This window comes from Dendropsophus ebraccatus, chromosome 1 (genome assembly GCF_027789765.1).
Source record: "Dendropsophus ebraccatus isolate aDenEbr1 chromosome 1, aDenEbr1.pat, whole genome shotgun sequence".
In the NCBI taxonomy this organism is placed as follows: Eukaryota; Metazoa; Chordata; class Amphibia; order Anura; family Hylidae; genus Dendropsophus; species Dendropsophus ebraccatus.
The window spans coordinates 211,187,076-211,211,963 of NC_091454.1; the positions used below are offsets into that span (position 1 = coordinate 211,187,076).

At 44.2% G+C, this 24,888-nt stretch overlaps 1 protein-coding gene across 2 annotated transcripts in view; it reads left to right on the forward strand.

Moving 5' to 3' along the window:
- The window catches only part of PDE4A (phosphodiesterase 4A), a 570,117-nt gene that overhangs the window by 226,772 nt on the left and 318,457 nt on the right, over positions 1–24,888 (forward strand). For both annotated transcript variants that reach the window (XM_069946405.1, XM_069946412.1), the window contains one exon: positions 2,621–2,850. In XM_069946405.1, the coding sequence (XP_069802506.1) occupies positions 2,621–2,850 (230 nt within the window). The remainder of the gene's footprint in view (positions 1–2,620; positions 2,851–24,888) is intronic.

Below are 24,888 nucleotides of genomic sequence, written 5' to 3' on the forward strand. Positions count from 1 at the left end.
ATAAATAAATAAATAAACATAAATAAACATGTTTGGTATCGCCGCGTGCGTAATCGCCCGAAATATTAATTAATCACATTACTGATCTCGCACGGTAAACGGCGTCAGCGCCAAAAAATTCCAAAGTGCAAAATTGCGCATTTTTGGTCGCATCAAATCCAGAAAAAATGTAATAAAAAGTGATCAAAAAGTCGCATATGCGCAATCAAGGTACCGATAGAAAGTAAAGATCATGGCGCAAAAAATGACACCTGACACAGCCCCATAGACCCAAGGATAAAAGCGTTATAAGCCTGGGAAGGGAGCGATTTTAAGGAACGTATATTTGTTAACAATGGTTTGAATTTTTTACAGCCCATCAGATAAAAGAAAAGTTATACATGTTATATATCATTGTAATCGTAACAACTTGAGGAACATGCATAACATATCTGTTTTAAAACAAATACCCTCCAAATAAAAGAAATACATTTTTTTTTTTTTTTTTTTCACCACACATTGATTTTTTTTCTGGTTTCGCAGTGTACTTTATGCAAAAGTTCAGCCTGTCATTGCAAAGTACAATTAGTGACACAAAAAATAAGGGCTCATGTGGGTCTCTAGGGGAAAAAATGCAAGTGCTATGGCCTTTTAAACATAAAGTGGAAAAAGCAAAAGCTCAAAAATGAAAATTGGCATTGACCTTAAGGGGTTAATCCAAGATCTGTCCTGGGGTCCGTTCGGCAGGTGATGCAGTTATTGTCCTAAAAAACAACTTTAAAACTTGCAGCCCTGTGCCCAACGGTATGCATTAGGCTGGCACACCCTCTCTGTCCCTCCTCCCTGCCCTCTTCATCATTAGGAATGCTCCAGGCAGATTGCCTCCTATTCATCAGCTGTGTGAACACGGCACATGGGCTGGATCGTTAAGGCACCTGTGCAGTTTTCACTGCAAAGGAATAGGAAATATCCTGCCAGTGGCATTCCTAATGATGAAGAGGGCGGGGAGGAGAGACGGAGGGGTGGTGCAAGGTTAGGGCACAGATACTCTAGGCCACAACCATTTGACACAGTGCTGCAAGTTTAAAAGTAGTTTTTTAGGACAATAACTGCATCACCTGCTGAATGGACCCCAGGACAGATCTTGGATTAAAAGCAGCAATCCGAAGGTACAAGTGGTTTGGGGGGGGGGGATACCCCATGGGGGGGGATACCCCATGTCAGATATACCCCTATAAATATATGCCCCATATCAGACCCCTATAAATATATACCCCGTTTCAGACCCCTATAAATATATACCCCATATCAGACCCCTTTAAATATATACCCCAGATCAGACCCCTATAAATATATACCCCAGATCAGACCCCTATAAATATATACCCCATATCAGACCCCTATAAATATATACCCCAGATCAGACCCCTATAAATATATACCCCAGAGCATATCTTGGAACTATATAGAGAATAGTAAGGAGATATATAAGGTTGGGTTCTCAGTGGTCAGACCCCTCAGTCAGAACGCCGTGGCTTCTCCTGTGATAAGAAAACCTCTTTGAAACTTTATGTATAATTAAAAAAATCCACTGAAATAATTTCCCTGAAACGTCATCTTGTTGTATCAACTATGGGAATGATAAATCTATCTGTATCCCATTATGCAAATGTACAGTGGGAGCGAGCTGGATGTTGTCACGCATCCTTGAGCCCATTAAATGCCTTAAAGGTTATCTCCGCTCAATGAAAAACAATAAAAGTCCCAAAACAAACTTGAATTTGGATTTTAAGAAAGTGTATGAAAAAATACAGCCTGCGCCCTTCCCCCTGCAATCCAGTAATTGACGGGCGCTGTAAGGAGCAACGCTACAGGGTTTGATGAACAATGGGTTTTTATAATTGGCAACAGTTTTGAATTTGCTTGGGCAGTCCCAATTTTTAAGAACAGTCCCGGAATATATATATGTGAGCAGTCCTGGAATATATATACAGTATATATATATATATATATATATATATATATGTGAGCAGTCCTGGAATATATATGTGAGCAGTTCCAGAATAAATATATATATATATATATATATATGTGAGCAGTTCCGGAATATATATATATATATATATATATATATATATATATATATATATATATATATATATATGTGAGCAGTCCTGGAATATATATATGTGAGCAGTCCTGGAATATATATGTGAGCAATCCTGGAATATATATATATATGTGAGCAGTCCCAGAATATATATATGTGAGCAGTCCTGGAATATATATATGTGAGCAGTCCTGGAATATGGATACACCACTTCCTGCAGGACATACAGAAGCTAATAAGTACTTGAAGGTTTCATATTTTTAAATTAAAGTAAATTACAAATCTATATAACTTTCTGACACCAATTGATTTGAAAGAAAAAAAAAAAAAGAGTACCACTTTAACAATCTCTGGACATTTGCCAAAAGAAACAGCTATAGGCTATAGGCTGTATCCATGTTAGGGCTGCATCCTACTTCTTCAGCCACCGGTAATCAAATGCCGCATTCTCGGGTTCAGACAGAGATTCGCTCATCTCTAGTGTGACTGATTTTCACGTCTTCTCTAAATCAACCTGTATTTCTCTTTCAGCAAAAACCCAGGGAGGAATCGGGGAGATACAGCAGATCATATACGTCATCCAGCACCCTGGGCTCAGAACTCCGCAGGAGCCGAAGGCGGCCCTCTACTACTCTTCAGGTACCGCCCTGGAGACCGGGTGAGAGGGCGCGCTCCCCAGACTATGACAGCATGCAGAGGCCGACCACCCTCCCCCTGCGGATCCCTCCACGCATCTCCATCACTCAAGTCGAATCTGACAGGTAGGACAGTTCATTCTTGGATGATGATGTATTATGAGATATAATTACTTGAAGTTAAAGGGTATTCAAGCCAAGAGCATTTATCAGCTAGGACATACAGGCTGTGACATAAGGATCGAACTATATATATATATATATATATATATATATATATATATATAGTGCAGCTCGGGCCTTGTACTTCTGCGGGAGATCACAACGTCGAGTCTGTTCCCAGTAAGAGATGGTGGATAACACAAGACAATAGGCTGCACTCCACACCAAATGGAGATAAGATCCATTTACTCTTGACATGGGGTGACCCCAGTGTGCACAAACACTCTGTATAATGAATAGTCTGAGGATGTTCTTCTCTCTGTACATCCATGCATATTTAACACATCCTCCGTCAACCGCATAGTAGTAATAAATATGCAAATGTCTCGCCCTTATAATAGTGCTAGTGATAGACATTGTAAGACTTGGTGTATACCTGCACGGCGTCGCTCTACATTTAGATGCAAATCACATCTCCGTCCTCTGAGAACTTGGTGCAGGGTTTGAATCATGATTTGGGCTTTTATTATAATTCATTATTATTAATAATAATTTATTATCACTTTAAGTGGGCGGGGTTGAGTAGAAGGGGCGTAGCCCTGAGCCCCTTCCAATTTACCGTAACTCACTGGAAAATTGGCATTAATGTTAACAGCTGGCAGCTGGACTCAGAGATGCGCCATGTTTATTTTTTATAATTCTATTTTATTTATTCCTTTTTTGTTATTATTACACCAATCAGAGTCTATTAAAGAAAAGGTAACGCTGTTCTCTAGTGCCACCTGCTGTTAGCTACCCGGAAAGGCAATGTCTGACCCATCAAAGGCCCTTGAAACATGACTGCATACTAGCCAAACCAGTGTCCTCCATAAGGCAAAAACATCACCAGAAGAATGTGGGTGTCTCTGCCTTCTGGAGGAGAATTTGTTTTTTGTTTTTTAAATCAACTCTGGTCAGAAAGTTATATTGATTGTTAATTTACTTCCATATTTAAAAAAAAAAAAACTCCAGTCTTCCAGGACTTATCAGCTGCTGCATGTCCCACAGGAAGTGGTGTATTCCTTTCGAGTCTGACACAGTGCTCTCTGCTGCCAGCTCACTCCATGTCAGGAACTGTCCAGAGCAGCAGCAAATCCCCATAGAAAACCTTTCCTGCTCTGGACAGTTCCTGACATGGACAGAGGTGGCAGCAGAGAGCACTGTGTCAGACTGGAGAGAATACACCACTTCCTGCAGCACATACAGCAGCTGCTAAGTACTGGAAACTGGAGATTTTTAAATAGAAGTAAATTACAAATTTATATAACTTTCTGACACCAGTTGATTTAAAAGAAAAAAAAATCACTGGAATACCCCTTTAAGCCTCATAAATGAATCAGACATTGACCTACAAGGAGGTGACCAATAGGTGGCACCAGAAAGACAGTTTTCTTCCTTCTGGAGGAGAGCTCTTTTTCATACTTCATACTTTCATACTTCATCAAGTGTCAAAATTATGTAATGTTGGCATAATTATTATTTTTTTTTTTTTGATGACCCTGTTGTGTCTTTGTTGTTGTTGTTGGTTGTGGATGTCGCTCTTTCTCAAAGGGAAATCATAATGGCTCAGTGATGTAAAAGTATGGGTACTCCATTAGTGACCCTATTAAATTAGTCAGAGAGAAGAGCTGCTACAAAGGGAAACTCTTGCCCTTGAGAAGCCGATGGGTAAAGCATTGGTGTTTTACATATCAGAAGGATGAATTTCAATGTAATCTCTCGTTCATAACAATGAAAATTGTCCAAAATTACTGAGAAACCTGAATATTTAGACTATAGTCTATAAAGCTTCATAGTTTTGTTTTTTTTACTATCCCAGTATATAAAAAAAAATGTCCTTCTATTTTCATTCTACAGTTTAATGAAGGCCTATGGGTCTCCATAGTAACAGACAACAAACGCATCTTGTAGTCTGATCCTGCAGTTATACTTGTGTCCATATGATGGCTTGCTGTCTGTTACTGTGGCAGCCCAGAGGGGGCGCTATTGGAACAATGGAGGAAGACATGTGACAACACTGAACAGGGTCAGCCTCAGGATTTTGCGGACCCTCGGGTGACAGAGCCTCAGCGGGCCCCTCCTCCATCCACTATGCACCCATCATCCACACACTATGCACAATCACCTCAGACGCCACTATCATACACAAACACACATTGAAAAAACCCTGACAATCTCTGACTGACACGCAGCACTTACAGCACTTCCTCTTTGTCGGGCTGATCTCATCTCCACACTGTAAAGTTGAGGACCTTTAGGTCATGTGATCAGGTCCTTTACCCTTTTCTCTGTCTGTGCAGGTCCTGCTTAAATATCCTGTGTCTTCTAATGTTCAGCCCCTCACCCTGTACTACAGTGAGTGGGCTGAACATTAGGGCCCCTCTCCCGCTGTGGGCCCTAGCACTTGCCCGAGTAAGCCCTGTGCTGACGCCGACCCTGATGCTGAAGGTAGTAGTCCTCTAGTCAGCTATGGTCTGGATCACTGTGGTCACAACCACTAAAGAGCTGCAACAGTAACTTTGTAGGTGGCACAGTGACAGGGAGTCTACACTGAAGATGGTGGTATCTGTAGTTCTGCTGGGGTACTCCCTATGTATGTTTCCTGGCCCATGAGGTTTGGGTACCCCCGGTGGCTATATATAAAAAGGTAAGCTAGACATAGGTGTAACATACAAACAATGTATGGTTCACTTTACTGGGAAACAGGAGAAATAATCCAAAATGGAGTTCTTACACGTCCGCAAAAAACTGTCTGTGCGCGGGCAGTAGACTGGACCTCGGAGCTCCCAGCATTATGATACATTAATGATACCAGGAGCTCTGAAACTGTTTAAAAGTTGCGGCTACTGTACTGACACAGCCGTGATAATAACACTGATCAGTCTGCAGGATGGGGAATTAAGTGTTGGATTTGTAGGGACCACTGGGAACCCCACTTATTGTTATAATGATAGTGGGGTACTCTATGCTTAAAGGGGTATTCCAACTGGTATCAGAAAATTATACAGATTAGTAAATTACTAAGTAAAGTCTTCCACTACTGCTTCAGTATAAGCTGCTGTATGTCCTGCAGGAAGTGGTGTATTCTCTCCAGTCTGACACAGTGCTCTCTGCTGCCACCTCTGTCAGGAACTGTCCAGAGCAGGAGAGGTTTTCTCTGGGAGATTTGTTACGGCTCTGGACAGTTCCTGACAGAGTTGGCAGCAGAGAGCACTGTGTCAGACTGGAAAGAATAAACTTCCTGCAAGACATACAGCAGCTGATAAGTACTGGAAGACTAGAGAGAGATTTTTAAATAGAATTTACAACTCTGTATAACTTCCTGATACCACCATTTTTTCACTCCAGAGTACCGCTTTAAAATCCACCACCAGCAGCTTTCCATGTATAACTAGTTCTGTGCCCCTCCCTATCCTGTATGCTGTCCCTTCTCCCTGTAGCACAGAATACTTCTCCGTTTACCATCATATAAAGAGAAGAATAAAGCTGGAGCGTTTGCTGCAGATGAGATATTATGGAGATGATAAAAAGAGATAAAAAAAGGGAAAGAGGTCAAGAGAAGAAAAACATGGATCCAGTTTACAATGAGCGTCTCAAGGCTGTCAGGATTAATGGGGCAGATCCAGTCTATTGGTGCCCATCTTATATGTGAAGCCTCCCTCCCTGCACACTACAGACTTCATTAGGTCTTTTAGCCATTTCTTCCTGCTTGTTGCTTCTATAAAATGTTTAGTGCTTTATATACTGTATATACTCAGGAAGATGACAGGGAAGGGATAGTGAGATGGCTAGCTTATAGGTATATTTATAGATGAATGACTTGGATAGGAGGGCAGATAATATAACACAATCATTTTACTATGGGCAACATCCTGACAGTAAGAGTGCTGGGGAATCACTTAAAGGGGAACTCCGGAGAGGGGAAAAAAATCAAATCAGCTGGTATCAGAAAGATTTATAGATTTGTAAAAATATTCCTATTTAAAAATCTAAAGTCGTTCACTACTTATCAGCTGCTGTATGTCTTGCAGGAAGTGGTGTATTCTCTCCGGTCTGACACAGTGTTCTCTGCTGCCACCTCTGTCCATGTCAGAAACTGTCCAGAGCAGCAGTAAATCCCTATAGAAAATCTCTCCTGCTCTGGACAGTTCCTGACATGGACAGAGGTGGCAGCAGAGAGCACTATGTCAGACTGGAAAGAATACAGCCCTTCCTGCAGGACATACAGCAGATGATAAGTACTGTGAGACTTGAGGTTTTAAATAGAAGTAAATCCCAAATCTATATAACTTTCTGAAGCCAGCTGATTTAATAGAAAATGAGTACCTCTTTATTGTACATTGTCAGCCCCTCGGGTGGGCTCCAGGTGTTGACAGATTCACCATTATGATCCATAGACTGTGTTTGGTTTTGGAGGTCGTCTGTATTCAAGGAGTAAGGCAGAGCTGCAATACCAGAAACCACCCATAGAAAGGAGTGGCGCTGTTTCAGGAATGTAAAGAAGCTGAGGCTTCTCTAACCTCATACACCCCCTTCAAGTTCCCATCGTTTGTTTTTATTGATGAATATTCACGGAAAGGGACGTCTCGTGCTGTTATAGTGACGTAACCAAAGACATTCAGAAGATGCGTCCGTTGGGGCCACGTTTTATCCTCTTTCCCTGGGATCTCATCCCTGTGTACAAATCTTTACAAGAAGCTGTAATTTCTTTTGACCTTAAAGCTTTCTTTGTGACCACTTATTAAGCTGTACGAGTAGTACAAGAACAATTCCTAGAGATTGAGATGCGTCCTCCTCGCCCTCCTCGCCTGATGCTGTCACCTCCTGAATTCATATAGCCACTTTGCACAGTGCTGTGTATGTGATCGGTAATGCTCGCTCAGGCCCCCTTCACACGTCCGTGTCAGTTTTTACTGTCAGGCAATCCTGATCAGGAGGCCTCAAACGTCATCAGGAAAGTATAAGGATTTCCTGACAGTAATCCGTTTTTACCTTCAGGAAACCATCAGGAAAAACCTTCAGGATTTCCTGATGGAAGAAGTAAAAATAGGACATGATGGGAGATGTAGTTCTGCAAACTGGATGGCCACAGCTTGCAGAAGTACAACTGCCATCATGCCCATCTGACAGGTCATGATGGGAGTTGTAGTTCTGCAAACTGGATGGCCACAGCTTGCAGAAGTACAACTCCCATCATGCCCGGCTGACAGGTCATGATGGGAGTTGTACTTCTGCAGCCTGTGGCCATCCAGGTTGCAGAAGTACAACTCCCATAATGACCTGTCAGCAGGACATGGTGGAAGTTTTACTTCTTCAGGGGGGGGGGGGGAGGGCGAGAGCAGTGATCTCACCTGTCTTGGTCTTCTTCCGGTGCTGCTGGTCGGGGTCCGCCAACCTGAGGCCAGGGTAGGTGCGGCGGCAGCAGCAACAGGACCCGGTGCACACCAGGACGCGCGGCACCAGGGAGCAGGAGGACGGGGGAGCCGGGTGCAGGGTGAGTTGTGGGGGAGAGGGGTATAGGCGGTGGGGGGTGCGTAGGCAGTCCGGAATCCCGGCCACTTTCCTGATGTACATCAGGAAAGTGCCCGTGATTCCGGCGCTCCCATAGACTTCTATAGGGGCGTCCGGGCCGGAATCCCAGACAAAAATAGGACATGTCCTATTTTTTCCGGATCATTTTTCTGGAACGGACACCCTTCCGGAGAAATCCGGAAGGGTGTCCGTGCCTAATTAAAGTGTATGGGTCTGGAAAACCGTCCGGATTTCCTGATAGGAAATCCGGGTGGTTTTTCCGGACGTGTAAAGGGGGCCTCACTGTTAGTAACTGTTCAGACACTCTATGCCAGGGATGGGGAACCTTCGGCCTTTTGGCTGTTGAAAAACTACAATTCCCATCACGCCTGGACAGCCGAAGGCTGTCCAGGCATGATGGGAGTTATAGTTTTGCAATAGCCGGAAGGCCGAAGGTTCCCCATCCCTGTTCTAGTGTATAGGAGCTGTCCAGGCATGATGGGAGTTATAGTTTTGCAATAGCCGGAAGGCCGAAGGTTCCCCATCCCTGTTCTAGTGTATAGGAGCTGTCCAGGCATGATGGGAGTTGTAGTTTTTAAACTGCTGAAGGGTCGAAGGTTCTCCATCCCTGCTCTATGCAAACAGTACAGCCATCCACTTAAGTTTCTTGAAAGGTGAAGTCCCATGAAACTAACTAGGGAATTATATGTCATCGTGAAGCTGCTAAACAGGGATGCAGACCTCCTGCTCAGGGGCTCACTAATGGGTAGGGCCCACCGGGGGATTCCCCTGCACCCCTGTGGGCCAGTCCGAGCCTGCGTCTGTCAGTCCTAACCATTCATCTAACCCAAGGATGGGGAACCTTTGGCCCTCCAGCTGTTGCAAAACTACAATTCCCATCATGCATGGACAGCCAAAGCTAAAGCTGTTGTAGTTTTGCAATAGCCGGAAGGCCGAAGGTTCCCCATCCCTGTTCTAGTGTATAGGAGCTGTCCAGGCATAATAGGAATTGTAGTTTTGCAACAGCTGGAGGCCCTAAGGTTCCCCATCCCTGATCTAACCAGTACTTGTAGCTGTTGTCTGCGTTTCACAGTTGTGGTGCCCCGGTGGTAGCAGTGCTGTCATTGTGCAGCTGGAAATGGAGTCCAAACAATAGAACTGGGTTCCATATTTTTCATTGCAGCTCCTTCAATATTAGATTGGCAGGGGTCTGACTCGTGGCACCCATGACAGTCAGCTATTTAAATAAGCTGCAACGCTCAGACTGTTTCTGGCATTGCTCTATGGGTGGTTTCTGGTACTGCAACTCTGCTACATTCACTTAAAGGGGTACTCCAACTGGTTTCAGCAAGTTATGTAGATTTGTAATCTACTTCTATTTAAAAATCTCCAGTCTTCCAGTACTTATCAGCTGCCGTATACCCTGCAGGAAGTGGTGTATTCTTTCCAGTCTGACACAGTGCTCTCTGCTGCCACCTCTGTCCATGTCAGGAACTGTCTCCATAGAAAACCTCTCCTGCTCTGGACAGTTCCTGACATGGACAGAGGTGGCAGCTGAGAGCATCGTGTCTGACTGGAAAGAATACACCACTTCCTGCAGGACATACAGCAGCTGATAAGTACGGGAAAACTTGAGATTTTTGAATAGAAGTAAATTACAAATCTATATAACTCTATATACAGATACCTGTATGCACTTGCACAGCCTTACTATTTGTGGGGTCACTGCAAGGTACTATAGCAGTGCACCGCTTACTTGGATAAAGCCACTACGGCCGCTACGCACAATAATATGGTTATACAAGTATAAATACTTGCAAACATTGAAGAGGCCTCAGAGGTCATATAACATTGTGGACTCTTTAAACAGCTGATCTACGGAGGTGCCAAGAGTCAGGTCCCTGTCGAGGTATCATTGGTGGCCTATAGAGATGAGCCACCTTACAGTAAGCTCGGTTTGGCTTGCTCAAGTAGTCAACACATGGTCCAACCTATTGGTATAAGACAGACGACAGGCTGAAGCATATTAGAGTGGATAGGAAGCTGAATCCATCTACATAATAAGGCTGCCATGACGCTGGCGTTTTACCCAGGAGACATGATTGACAAGTATTTGGCGGGATATTATCCTGCACGGTTACGTTAGGGACATGTGACACATTGAGCTCCCACGCTGCAGCGGCCGCCACACTGTACACACCAGTCAATAGTCTCATCTCACCTCTCTGGTTTCCCATCAGGCGCTGCTCAATGCTCATTAATGTTTCTTACGGGCTAGTCCATATCATTAACACTCAGACATGGCCCCTTACAACCCCGAGTCTGCTTACTATCGATCTCCAGGCAGACCGCGTTACAGACGCTTTCCCTGCGCAAATATTGACAGATCATTAATACTTACATAGGAAGAAAGTATCAGAAATTATACAGACTGCATAGATGCTCCATACTAAGCTAGCCAATGCTGCCCCCCGATAGCCACCCCGCCACCGGGAAGAAAGACAACACACACCGGTGATGGCCGGCCACAGCTTATAATAACCAAACACATAACTTTACACACTGGCACATGCGGTACTTGAGTCATAGTAAACTGTGTGCTGCCGGCGGACTTCCACCATACACGTCTTACATGCTACTCAGGTATTCTCAGATACCTGTGACTTATACTCAAAGCAATAAATAATAATTATTTTTTTAATTGTATTTTTTTTATATTTATTTATATTTTTATTGTATATATATTTTTTTAATTTATAATTTTTATTTTATATATATATATATATATATATATATATAAAATTTATAATTTTTATTATATTTATATATATATATATATATATATATATATATATATATATATATATATATATATAATTTTATTTATTTATTTTTTTTAACAAGAAAGAAAAGGGAGGGATTGCAAACCGGCTCCTAGGAGATCTTTTGACTATACAGTGTGGCAAACAGCGCCATTATATACCTGGTAAATATATAAATATAAGCTATGTGCCTACAGCTCCAATTGGCCCCAATAGCCAGGGAAAGCAGGCATTGGCCACTGACAAAGAGAAGAGGAGGGACCATATATGAACTCTTAACCCCCTCCTGGCGGTATGTAATAGGAAGCAATGCTGGTACAAGTAACCCTATGCAGGATGCCACATGCAGTCCCTGTTGGCAGTCGGATGCCATCCAAACATGAAGCTAAGATAAGGGGTGCTACCCTACCCTATACATTTGTGGTGATGCCCCGCTGGGAGGCCCGACCGGTCACTTGCCAGGTGGTGAAGTGTGACTCCACTGCAGTAGTGGCTGGTCAGGGAATAGCTCAGCCAGATGTTATGCCGGCACATGTATGATGGCACACCTGCTTTTAGTTTAGTGAGGCTGGCTAAACCCTTTCCCCTGTGGTCAATAACTTGCAGGGCTATTTGGGGGTCCCTTGGGTGCTTATCATGGTGGTCCGCAGTGGAGTTGTGACCCACCTGGACTATCGGTACCGCCACCCACAGAAAGGGGAGATGACCCAAGGAATATGCAATGGCTGTGTATGTGCTTGGACATGAATTACAGAGTCCAGTTACAATAAATAAACTCTTCTTTACTGCAGGAATAGTTGATACAGTTGCATGCTGAGAGGTAGAAAAAGTTCAGAGAAGTAGAGAGGAGGGTGTTGAGAGAGTCCCAACCCAAAGTAGTACTGTGCTCTGCCGGAACTTGAGAGGTAGAATAGATAGAAATAGTTGAAAATAGAAAGAATACTTGTGCCTGTAATTTGACTCTTTGGTCTTTGCACCATCTATTGCCTACCAGTGTTGTGTGACCCGTCCTAGAGGGTTACACAAGCCCCAGATCTTGTTACCTAGGATGAGCAGAGTGGCCAAGGTTTTCTGGTGACACCTGCTCTGTGAGATAGAGTACGTGGGCTTCTAGTAACTTTGCTCTTTCCGGATCAGTTCATATTCCTTCAGGATACTGTCCTGCACTTTTAGACTGGTTCTCGGCGTGGGCTGGGATGATCCCTGACTTGTCCTCTCTAAGTGTGCGTTCAGTACTGCAAAGTGTATAAAAGGGCTGCTTTTAAGAAGAGAGTGCTCTTGCTTCCATTGTGCGTCTGTTCACTATCACACCTCAAACTACACTGGGCTTGACTGCTGTAGGGACCATTCTGGCTTGTGTCCTTCCTCTACAGAATCCAGAGTAAGACTCCCTAAGGTGTGGCTACACTTCCTCTCCCTATGTGACAACTTCCTACAGCATATGCAACATGTGCTGTGAGTGGGTGAGAAGAGAGTGCAAGAAAAAGAGAAGAATAGAGAAAGGTCGAAAAGAGAGAGAGCTCTTATTGGTGGACAGAATACAGCGCGGACAGGGCAGGAGCGCGCGCCTCCCATAGACTCCCATTATGAGCGGGAGGCTAACGGCATTCCGAGGCGGACAATTCCGCCGCGGAATTCTGCTAGTTTTGCTTAGTGGGAACGGGGCCTTACCCTTTAACTGCTCCAGCTGCTGTGCAAGACATGTGCAAGACATACGCATACAGTACAAATACTAGCGACATCTAGTGGTAGAACTTAAAGAAGACCGGTCATCCCCGTGGCGGAGCCGACCCCTCCAGTGGAGACCCTTATACTGACCCCGTGCACAAAGTCCCGCTCCTGGACCCGCTCCCATTGCCGAGATATCGCCGTCGGAAGCCCTGCGCGCTCTCATCAGAGATGAGTCCGACGCTCATAGAGAATGAATGGAGCCGTCATTCTCTATGAGCGTCGGACTTCGTGCACTGGGTAAGTATAGGGGTCTCCACCGGGGGTTTGGCCAGGCTCTGCCCCGGCACGGGGGGTGAGAGGTTCCCTTTAAGTAATACTTCACTACCCCTAATACTTTAAAGTACAGGCTTTTGCGAGGGGTGTAAAGACAAGGAACACCCGTGGTAGGGACCACTTATCATATGAATGTTCGTATTGCTGTTGGGTACACCCCTAATTTCTGTCCTGCTTAATGTCCAGGAATCAGGCAAATATTCAAGTCTGGTACAAAGTTGCAGGAAGGCGCCTGTTAAATATCTATGAGTACACGTCAGACAAACAGATTAGAAAGGCTCCTTGTGCAAATGTTGACAAATCATTAATATTCTTGCAGGAAAAATGTATTGGAACTTATAGCGAAAAGGGTAAACACCATGAAGATTAAATGTGCCAGGACTGCACCGTAACTGTACCTATGCGTCACTCTGCTGAAATATGGAGAAGTGGGTGCTTATCACATGTTAGATGGCCATATGTCAGAGGAGTGCCCCCATAAAGTCTGCCTGACCTGATGTCCAATGATCAGGAAAAATTGTGAAATGTTCAGCAGACACGGGGATTATTGTACAAATTTGCAGTAGGGTACATATTACATTTCAGACAATGAAACCAAATTTTTTTTCCTGCAAATATCCAGATTTGTAATTTACTTCTATTTAAAAATCTCCAGTCTTCCAGTACTTATTAACTGCTGTATGTCCTGCAGGAAGTGATGTATTCTTTCCAGTCTGACACTCTGACACTGACACTTTCCAGTGCTCTCTGCTGCCACCTCTGTCCATGTCAGGAACTGTCCAGAGCAGGAGAGGTTTTCTATGGGGATTTGCTACTGCTCTGGACATGTCAAATGTCCATATCCCATTGGGGTACACCCCTCATTTCTGATGATGTCCAAGAATTGAGACGGTGGCCCATATTTACTATTGACGCCACAGTCGAGACAGCCGCATAGTCACTGTATACCTGTACAGCGAGTTTCTTCCAGACTTCTTCCAGCCAGCCGAGACAGTGTGGAGGAAGCGTCTGAGCTGAATGTTGCCCCAGTCCAGAGCTGCGTTCCCTGTGGTGCTGTTCACATGAATCATGGTAGATGTGACAGGCGTTCGGGAACACAGCCGGCAGCAGCTTTCCTGCAGCTATCTTATATTTATGCCATGAAGACCCTCAGTCCATGAGCCTGGCATGAATAATTTCTACCCTGGTGTCCCTCGTAGGAGCAGGTAGAAGTCTTCCTATGAATCATCATTACACAGAAGCTCAGGTTCCGGAGAGTATTAATTACCGCTATTAACCTTAACGGGAGCTGACATGCTGTTTGCTTGGAAATAGAAATGTTAGTTAAAGACAGCGACATTGGGTGACATGGCGAAGAGCCGGGGAATAATTCCATGATAAATAATTCAATGATACGTGGACTCACTTATTATACTGCGAGATATGATGATGATGGTATACAGCGGGTGTATAGAGTGTGTATGTGATGGGATGATGGTATACAGCGGGTGTATAGACTATGTATGTGATGGATGATGGTATACAGCGGGTGTATAGACTATGTATGTGATGGATGATGGTATACAGCGGGTGTATAGACTATGTATGTGATGGATGATGGTATACAGCGGGTGTATAGACTATGTATGTGATGGGATGATGGTATACAGCGGGTGTATAGAATGCTATGTATGTGATAGGATGATGGTATACAGCAGGTGTATAGACTATGTATGTGATGGATGATGGTATACAGCGGGTGTATAGACTGCTATGTATGTGATGGGATGATGGTATACAGCGGGTGTATAGAGTGCTATGTACGTGATGGATGATGGTATACAGCGGGTGTATAGACTATGTATGTGATGGGATGATGGTATACAGCAGGTGTATAGAGTGTGTATGTGATGGATGATGGTATACAGCGGGTGTATAGACTATGTATGTGATGGATGATGGTATACAGCGGGTGTATAGACTATGTATGTGATGGATGATGGTATACAGCGGGTTTATAGACTATGTATGTGATGGATGATGGTATACAGCGGGTGTATAGACTGCTATGTATGTGATGGGATGATGGTATACAGCGGGTGTATAGAGTGCTATGTATGTTATGGGATGATGGTATACAGCGGGTGTATAGACTATGTATGTGATGGGATGATGGTATACAGCGGGTGTATAGACTATGTATGTGATGGATGATGGTATACAGCGGGTGTATAGACTGCTATGTATGTGATGGATGATGGTATACAGCGGGTGTATAGACTATGTATGTGATGGATGATGGTATACAGCGGGTGTATAGACTATGTATGTTATGGGATGATGGTATACAGCGGGTGTACAGAGTGCTATGTATGTGATGGGATGATGGTATACAGCGGGTGTATAGACTATGTATGTGATGGGATGATGGTATACAGCGGGTGTATAGACTATGTATGTGATGGATGATGGTATACAGCGGGTGTATAGAGTGCTATGTATGTGATGGGATGATGGTATACAGCGGGTGTATAGAGTGCTATGTATGTGATGGATGATGGTATACAGCGGGTGTATAGACTATGTATGTGATGGGATGGTGGTATACAGCGGGTGTATAGACTGCTATGTATGTGATGGATGATGGTATACAGCGGGTGTATAGACTATGTATGTGATGGATGATGGTATACAGCGGGTGTATAGACTGCTATGTATGTGATGGATGATGGTATACAGCGGGTGTATAGACTATGTATGTGATGGATGATGGTATACAGCGGGTGTATAGAGCGCTATGTATGTGATGGGATGATGGTATACAGCGGGTGTATAGACTATGTATGTGATGGATGATGGTATACAGCAGGTGTATAGAGTGCTATGTATGTGATGGGATGATGGTATACAGCGGGTGTATAGAGTGCTATGTATGTGATGGGATGATGGTATACAGCGGGTGTATAGACTATGTATGTGATGGATGATGGTATACAGCAGGTGTATAGAGTGCTATGTATGTGATGGGATGATGGTATACAGCGGGTGTATAGAGTGCTATGTATGTGATGGATGATGGTATACAGCGGGTGTATAGACTGTATGTGATGGGATGGTGGTATACAGCGGGTGTATAGAGTGCTATGTATGTGATGGATGATGGTATACAGCAGGTGTATAGACTATGTATGTGATGGGATGATGGTATACAGCGGGTGTATAGAGTGCTATGTATGTGATGGATGATGGTATACAGCGGGTGTATAGACTATGTATGTGATGGGATGGTGGTATACAGCGGGTGTATAGACTGCTATGTATGTGATGGATGATGGTATACAGCGGGTGTATAGACTGCTATGTATGTGATGGATGATGGTATACAGCGGGTGTATAGACTATGTATGTGATGGATGATGGTATACAGCGGGTGTATAGACTGCTATGTATGTGATGGATGATGGTATACAGCGGGTGTATAGACTATGTATGTGATGGATGATGGTATACAGCGGGTGTATAGACTATGTATGTGATGGATGATGGTATACAGCGGGTGTATAGACTGCTATGTATGTGATGGATGATGGTATACAGCGGGTGTATAGACTATGTATGTGATGGATGATGGTATACAGCAGGTGTATAGAGTGCTATGTATGTGATGGATGATGGTATACAGCGGGTGTATAGACTGCTATGTATGTGATGGATGATGGTATACAGCGGGTGTATAGACTATGTATGTGATGGGATGGTGGTATACAGCGGGTGTATAGACTGCTATGTATGTGATGGATGATGGTATACAGCGGGTGTATAGACTATGTATGTGATGGATGATGGTATACAGCGGGTGTATAGACTGCTATGTATGTGATGGGATGATGGTATACAGCGGGTGTATAGACTATGTATGTGATGGATGATGGTATACAGCGGGTGTATAGACTGCTATGTATGTGATGGATGATGGTATACAGCGGGTGTATAGACTATGTATGTGATGGATGATGGTATACAGCGGGTGTATAGACTATGTATGTGATGGATGATGGTATACAGCGGGTGTATAGAGTGCTGTGTATGTGATGGGATGATGATCTGAGATCAGCATTTATTCCCTATTAATGGCCTTGTTTATGAGTTCCCTATCCGTGTAGGTCCTCATTGCTATACACTGCTTGTTGTCCTGGTTGAGCAGTTGTACACAGTACTACAGGTTCCAGAATGCCTTGCTTTTCCTCAACTGTTTAGATTTGGTAATACATTATATAGACACATCTATATAAGTTTTAATGTACCCCTTTAAAAATCCCCAGTCTTCCAGTACTTATCAGCTGCTGTATGTCCTGCAGGAAGTGGTATATTCTTTACAGCATGACACAGTGCTCTCTGCTGCCACCTCTGTCCATGTCAGGAACTGTCCAGAGCGGGAGAGGTTTTCTATGGGGATTTGCTACTGCTCTGGACAGTTCCTGACATGGACAGAGGTGGCGGCAGAGAGCACCGTGTCAGACTGGAAAGAATACACCACTTCCTGCAGGACAAACAGCAGCTGATAAGTATGGGAAAACTGGAGATTTTTAAATAGAAGTAAATTACAAATCTATATAACTTTCTGAAACCAGTTGATTTGAAAGAAAAAGATTTTCTCCGGAGTACCCCTTTAAGGGGACAAGTAAGAGATCTCAGGGGGTCCGACCTCCGTACCCCCCGCCGATCTCTATATTGGGCCCCGGCTTCTTTGTTATGAATAGAGCCGCAGGTACATCATGCGACCCGCGCTCTATTTATTCCTATGACGCTTCCAGAGAGAGCCGTGTAAGCACCTTCCGGCATACTCTGCTCTTTTAATAGTAGCATAAACTAGTGACAGAGAATATGAACAGTATGATGTATAACTAGTATGACAATAACTAGTCCTTTTCATTACATGCGTGTGCTGTGTAGTCCTGGATATTCATGAGCAGCAGTGCACTCTGGCAGTTAGCAATTGTCTCTCCATACTGTGTCAATCTGCAGCTGGGGGTGGAGTTAGTTGTGCGGCCTGTCCATGTCAGGAAATGTCCAGAGCAGTGGCAAATCCCCATAGAAAACCACTCCTGCATTAGACAGTTCCTGACATGGACAGAGGTGGCAGCAGAGAGCAGTGTGTCAGACTGGAAAAAATGCACCACTTCCTGCAGGACATACAGCAGCTGATAAGTACTGGAAGACTGGAGATTTTTAATAGAAGTTGATGTGAATACAGTTTTTTTTCACTGGAGTACCCCTTTTTCAGTGTTCCTTAAGAACACCCTTTATTGGTCACATGCGTCTGAGCTTTCTGGCTGGCGACTAATGCTCCCACCAGCTCTGGATATTGAGTCATCCCAGACTGTAGATTCTAATTTACTGAGACCCGCTCTTTCTAGAAAGCTGGAACACCACCCTCTCTGCGGAACACAGGTTTCTGGAGGGAGTCCATCCTAATGAAGACTCATGGCGCTTACTTTTTCCCCATTACCAAACATAATCTATAGTTATATGTCTTCATAACAGAATAACTTTAAGGCATGGTCCAGAGTTTTATGAGCATTTATGAGAAATGGTATAATATAACATGATGTAAGGAATTAAAGGGGTTCTCCGGAGAGAAAAAATAGTTCTCAAATCAACTGGTAGCAGAAAGTTATACAGATTTGTAAATGATGTATGTCCTGCAGGAAGTGGTGTATTCTTTCCAGTCTGACACAGTGCTCTCTGCTGCCACCTCTGTCCATGTCAGGAACTGTCCAGAGCAGGAGAGGTTTTCTATGGGGATTTGTTACTGCTCTGGACAGTTCCTGACATGGACAGAGGTGGCAGCAGAGAGCACTGTGTCAGACTGGAAAGAGTACACCACCTCCTGCAGGACATACAGCAGCTGATAAGTACTGGAAGACTTAAGATTCTTAAATGGAAGTAATTTTCAAATCTATATAACTTTCTGACACCGGTTAATAAAAAAAACACTTTATTTTTCTCTCCAAAGTACCACTTTAATACCGAAAGGAATGCTGCCTAAAGAATGCCTGTATAGTTCTGCCCACTGATATACCCAACGCTTACAGTACTGGGCATAGATAGATAGATAGATAGATAGATAGATAGATAGATAGATATGCAGTGAGCCGGGGTACTCATGGAAGAGAGTGAGGGGAATGAGGAGAGGATGATGGTGGTAGTAGTCTCTCCTGAGTGTGGCGCTGAGCTCCTCAGTGAGGACTGCAGAGTGAGGGTGTGCTGTACCTGCAGGATAGCTGGATCTTGTCACGGTCACAGGTGGGCACGAAGGCTTCTGCAGGTACAGGGGGACCCTCTGGCGCTTCCCTGGGTTTTCTCTCTCTTCTGTGGGCTACTGCAGAGGTTCCTGTAGGGGGGCTGCACCTGTGTGTAAGGTGGTCAATGATATGAACCTGTAGTTCCCCCCCCGGGGCCAACTCCAAATACTGTTGTCCGGTACAATGGCCCTTGATGGTGGTGCAGATAACCAGGACAACAGGGAGACAAGGAGGGAGGCAGTGTAACAATAACTCCTTTACTGGTGGACGTTCAGATGGTATACAGTCCTTTGGTATACAGCAGCTGTTAATACTGGCGGCCTTGACTGGGTTACTGCGCTTGTGGAGAGTCTGGTGGTGTGTGGAGAGATGATCTGCCTCAGATCTTGGTCTGTCAGTACGTGTGGGACGCTGGTGGGCACTGTGATCCTGTGGACCTCTTCCCCAATGGTGCTTGAGTCTGTCTTTCCCTCTCAGTCTGCTGGGGAGCTTCCTGCTTAGGTTACTGGGCCGGGCCTTAGGCCACAACTTTCGGGTCCCAGAGGTATCCAGGGGTCCTAGTTAATCTTACCCCCCGAATTTAGGAAGATGGGTACAGAGGCCTCAGTAATCTCTGCTACTCAGTATGCTCAAGTCCTTTGGCTTAGGAGTTCTGCCCTTAGGATTCCCACTAACACTAGAGAAATACCTTGTATCTCTGTAAATACTTCTGAAGAACTCTCCTCTGGTTCAGTCTCTCCTCCTTTATCTCCTTCCCCTTCTTTAATAACAAGCAGGCTTAAAGCGTAACTGTCATGTTTTTTTTTATTGCAGAAATCAGTAGTATAAGCGATTTTAAGAAACTCTGTAATAGGTTTCATCAGCCAAAAAAGCCTCCTTCTGTACTCAAGAAGCAATCTCCCAGCCTCCCCCCCTGACTTCTTATCTGTGCATTATCAGGCAAACACGTCTTCATTACAGAGAAGCCAGTGAGGACGGGTTCTGCTCTCTCCATTGTAAGCCTATGAAGGGGGGAGGGGCTGAGGGAGATGAGGGAGCAGGAAGAGGTGACATGAAGGTCAGCCGTTTGTAGACTCTCTGGGCACCTAAAACGCTAAATTCAGGTATCAGAAAGGTCAGTGCTTATCTATGAACTTACTGAGAGAAGATTGCAGGGTGTTGTGCTGTGCAGGACTGCTCCGTGCTCAGTCACTCCTAACAGCCCCTCCCCTCTTCATAGCCACATAATGGAGACAGAAATCCTGCTTCATCTGCTGTGAGGGGGGAGGCTGGGAGATTGCTTTTTCACTACAGAAGGAAACTCTTTTAGTACATAAAACCTATTACAGAGTTTCTTAGAATCGCTTGTACTGTTGATATTTAATGTTTTCAGAAAAATGGCCCTGAAATGACAGTTACGCTTTAACTGGCCTGCTTGCAGAACAACCACTAGCTGCACTGTATAGTGGCTGTAAACACTGAGCACTGAGCTCTGACTTGCCAGAGACTGAACACACACTGAACACTACTTCCTGTCACAGTTAGGTTGTATGAGGAGACTGCTCCTCCCCCTTCTAGCAACTTCCAAGCTTACTACACTACACTACCTAAGCAGTTCCCACTAAGGTCAGTAGGTGTCGCTGTTGTGTGGTGTGCAGTGAAAAGCATGTAACCCAATCTCTGCCTGCCAGTTACTGGTACAGAGAAATACACAGAACAGTTTGATATAAAACATGTTACCTCCTAGAATAGTCAATAAACCTCTTGTGGACAGGTGCCATCCTCAGCCCAGCCACAGGGATTACGCTCTGGTATACTATAGATAGATAGATAGATAGATAGACAAATGTATATACTGTAGTATAAAGGCCTGTTCATTGGTCATATAATAATTTCCTTCTAATTGATAACCTATGTATCTACTTTTTGTATTTTCTCCCCTGAGCTTTTACGAAAGAGATGCATAAACCTTAAGAGGGGCTTTAAGATTTTTACCAAAAGCAGCGCCCCTCCTGTCCATGGCTGTGTCTGGTATTGCATGCTGTCTGTACTGTAGGTGAATGGAGCTGAGCTGGTACAGCAGAGCCTGTGTGCAATACCTGCATATTTTCTGTACTGACGGTCAGAGCCTTTTTCCGCTTGTGTCTCACAATCCCTTTAAGTCACATGACTTCTGCTATTAGCAACAAATTCATCAACACCTTGCTAATTCGCATTCAGTTAACAAGACAACTCACCGTAAATTAAATATGTGAACTGTCGCTAATTTTACACGGTGTGTCGGCCACCGGCTCCCAGTGGACATGTACATATTGTTTCACCATCAATTCGCATTACCGTGACAAAGCACCAGCCAGAACTCGACAAACATTGTCTAAAAAATGACTGGTAATGCTAAGCACAAGCCATAAGACAGCCGCGAGGAGTAGTGTTATCTAATAATGTCATTAGGAAAAGGGTGTAAGCCGCTCAGAGACACCTCTAGCAGTGGCAATGGAGAGAGCGTAGAGATTGATGTCATAATATAGAGAGTGTAAAGAGTGATGTCATACTGTAGAGAGTGAGTTAGTGATGTCATACTGTAGAGCGTGAGCTAGTGATGTTGTAGAGAGTGAGCTAGTGATGTCATAATATATAGGGAGTGGGCTAGTGATGTCATACTGTAGAGAGTAAGCTAGTAATGTCATACTGTACAGCGTGAGCTAGTGATGTTATATTGTAGAGAGTGAGCTAGTGATGTCATAATATAGGGAGTGGGCTAGTGATGTCATACTGTAGAGAGTGAGCTAGAGATGTCATACTGAGTGTGAGCTAGTGATGTTATATTGTAGAGAGTCAGCTAGTGATGTCATAATATAGGGAGTGGGCTAGTGATGTCATACTGTAGATAGTAAGCTAGTGATGTCATACTGTAGAAAGTAAGCTAGTTGTGTCATAATATAGACAGTGAGCTAGTGACTTCATAATGTAGAGAGTGAGCTAGTGATGTTTTAATGTAGAGTGGGCTAGTGATGTCATACTGTAGAGAGTGAGCTAATGATGTCATAATGTGGTGATCCACTATGTAATGTTATGACAGGTGGTTGTGTCAGCTCAGCCAAAGGTTAGTGTTGTGATGCCAGTGCTTATCCAGCACACAGGTGTGATGTTGGTACCTGCTTTGTGTTGTGGCTGGCTGTAATCCCCAAATGGTCGGAGACCTGCCGGGTTGTGATGGGTCCCTTGGGCTCTTGTCACGGTAGTTCTGAGTGGCAACTGACCCACCCGGACTATCCGTACCGCCACCCACAGAAAGGGAGGGAAAAAAACAAGGTGTGCGGCTAGTGTGTATGGGTGCTGGTACATATAAAGGATGATGGGCTCCCAGTGATATCAAAAATAGAACAACTTTACTGTGCAGTCTTTCAATAGTACAACTCACTTTGGTAGAATAGATACATCTTCACACAGACTTTAGTGCTTAACTCTGTCTTGCTTAAGGAGGTGCTTGAAGAAGTAGAAGAGAAGAGAGGTAGTTGTAGCGGTGCTTGGAAAGTTGAGAGTAGAGTAGAGGAGAAGAGTTTGTTGAGGGAGTCCCAACCCAATGTAGCTGTGTACTCTGCCGGAATTTTGAGGAACTACTTGTAGAGTGAGAAGTCTACTTGTACCTGTGTTTAGACTGTGTTTAGACCACCTTGTGCCCTACAGTGTCGAGTGACCCATCCTTATAGGGTGATCCAAGCCCCAGTCCTGGTTATCTGGGTGAAGCTAAGTTTCCGGGGGTGTCCCAGTTACCTGCACCACGAGATAGGATACGTAGACCTTCCTTTGGAAGCTTTGCCCTATCCAGGCTAGTTCCTCTGGTTATCAGGATACTGCCCTGCACCTTTTAGACTGGTTCACAGCGAGGGGCAGGATGTTTCTAGACTCTTCTCCCTTTTTAGTGTTTAGCACTGCATAGTAGATATAGTAATAATACTGGAAGAACTGGTTGTCTCTAGCTGCATCTGTACACACTCGTGTCTTAGACTAGACTGCTCTTTGGTCCCGGACAAGGGTCCTGGCATAAGCCAAGTCCTGGCTTGGCTGCAGCAGGGACACTTGCTCTGTGTGTCTTTCTCCCACAAGAATCTGGATAGGACTGAACTTGAACTTCCTCCACCAAATAACTAACTTCCTACAGGGGCTAAGTAATCCACCCTGTGATTGATGGGAATGAGTGGGTGCAAAAGAAAGAGGGAAAGTGATAAGTTAGAAGCAGAAGAACCTCCTATTGGTTGCTATAAGCACATGGTACACAGAAAACATTAACCCATAAGGACCTTCAGCTGTGCATTCATAGAAATACAAAATACTGACATCTATTGATGAAACTTTAAAGTACCCTTCATCACCACTTAACCTGGAGAAAGAAGCTTTTGCGGCAGGTGCACAAGAGAAGAGAAAAGTACACCAGTGGTGGGACAACACAATAATGTACAGACTGAGCTAGTGATGTTATACCGTAGAGTGAGCCATAATGTAGAGAGTGAGCTAGTGATGCCATAATGTAGAGAATGGCCTAGTGATGTCATAATGTAGAGTGAGCTAATGATGTCATAGGGTGAAGGGGGGGTTATCTGGTGATGCCATAGAGTGTGTGGGGGGGTTATTTGGTGATGCCATAGAGTGGGGGGGGGGGGTTATTTGGTGATGCCATAGAGTGGTGGGTTTATCTGATGATGTCAAAGAGTGAGGGGGTGGATTTATCTGGTGATGTCACTGAGTGAGGGGGTGGGTTTATCTGGTGATGTCAACGAGTGAGGGGTGGGTTTATCTGGTGATGTCACTGAGTGAGGGGTGGGTTTATTTGATGATGTCACAGAGTGATTGGGCTAAATAATCTAGACAATGCTGGTAGTGAAAATAAAGATGTGGCATCACCCAGGGGAGCTTGTTCATTACAAACTCCGCAGATAGAGAGAGGCAATTCAGTGCCCACCGACAACTCCACTCCCCCCAGCGTCCTATCACTACTTCCAGACACATTTGGATCGGCACCTCCATTGCTAATTCCATCAAACTTTCCCATCAAAGCGTCAGACTCCTGAACGAAACTGATGGGCCTCCTGGTAAGTCAGTGGGTTCCACCAGGCGCACAAGGCCGAACCACTGATGTCTTCTTCACATCCTTCTAGGAGGAACAAAACTAAACGCAATCAGAGTCACTCCACTGAAATAAGTCGTAATCTTCAATTATATTTCATTGTACTGAGCATTTCATAAAGACTAATGTTGATAATAGTTTTCCTTTATCCGGCGACCCACTCCTTCCATTAAAACCAGCGGCTCGGAACAAGACATTTGTGTTTTTAGTCATTTAAATCACCGCCATGCCTCCCCCT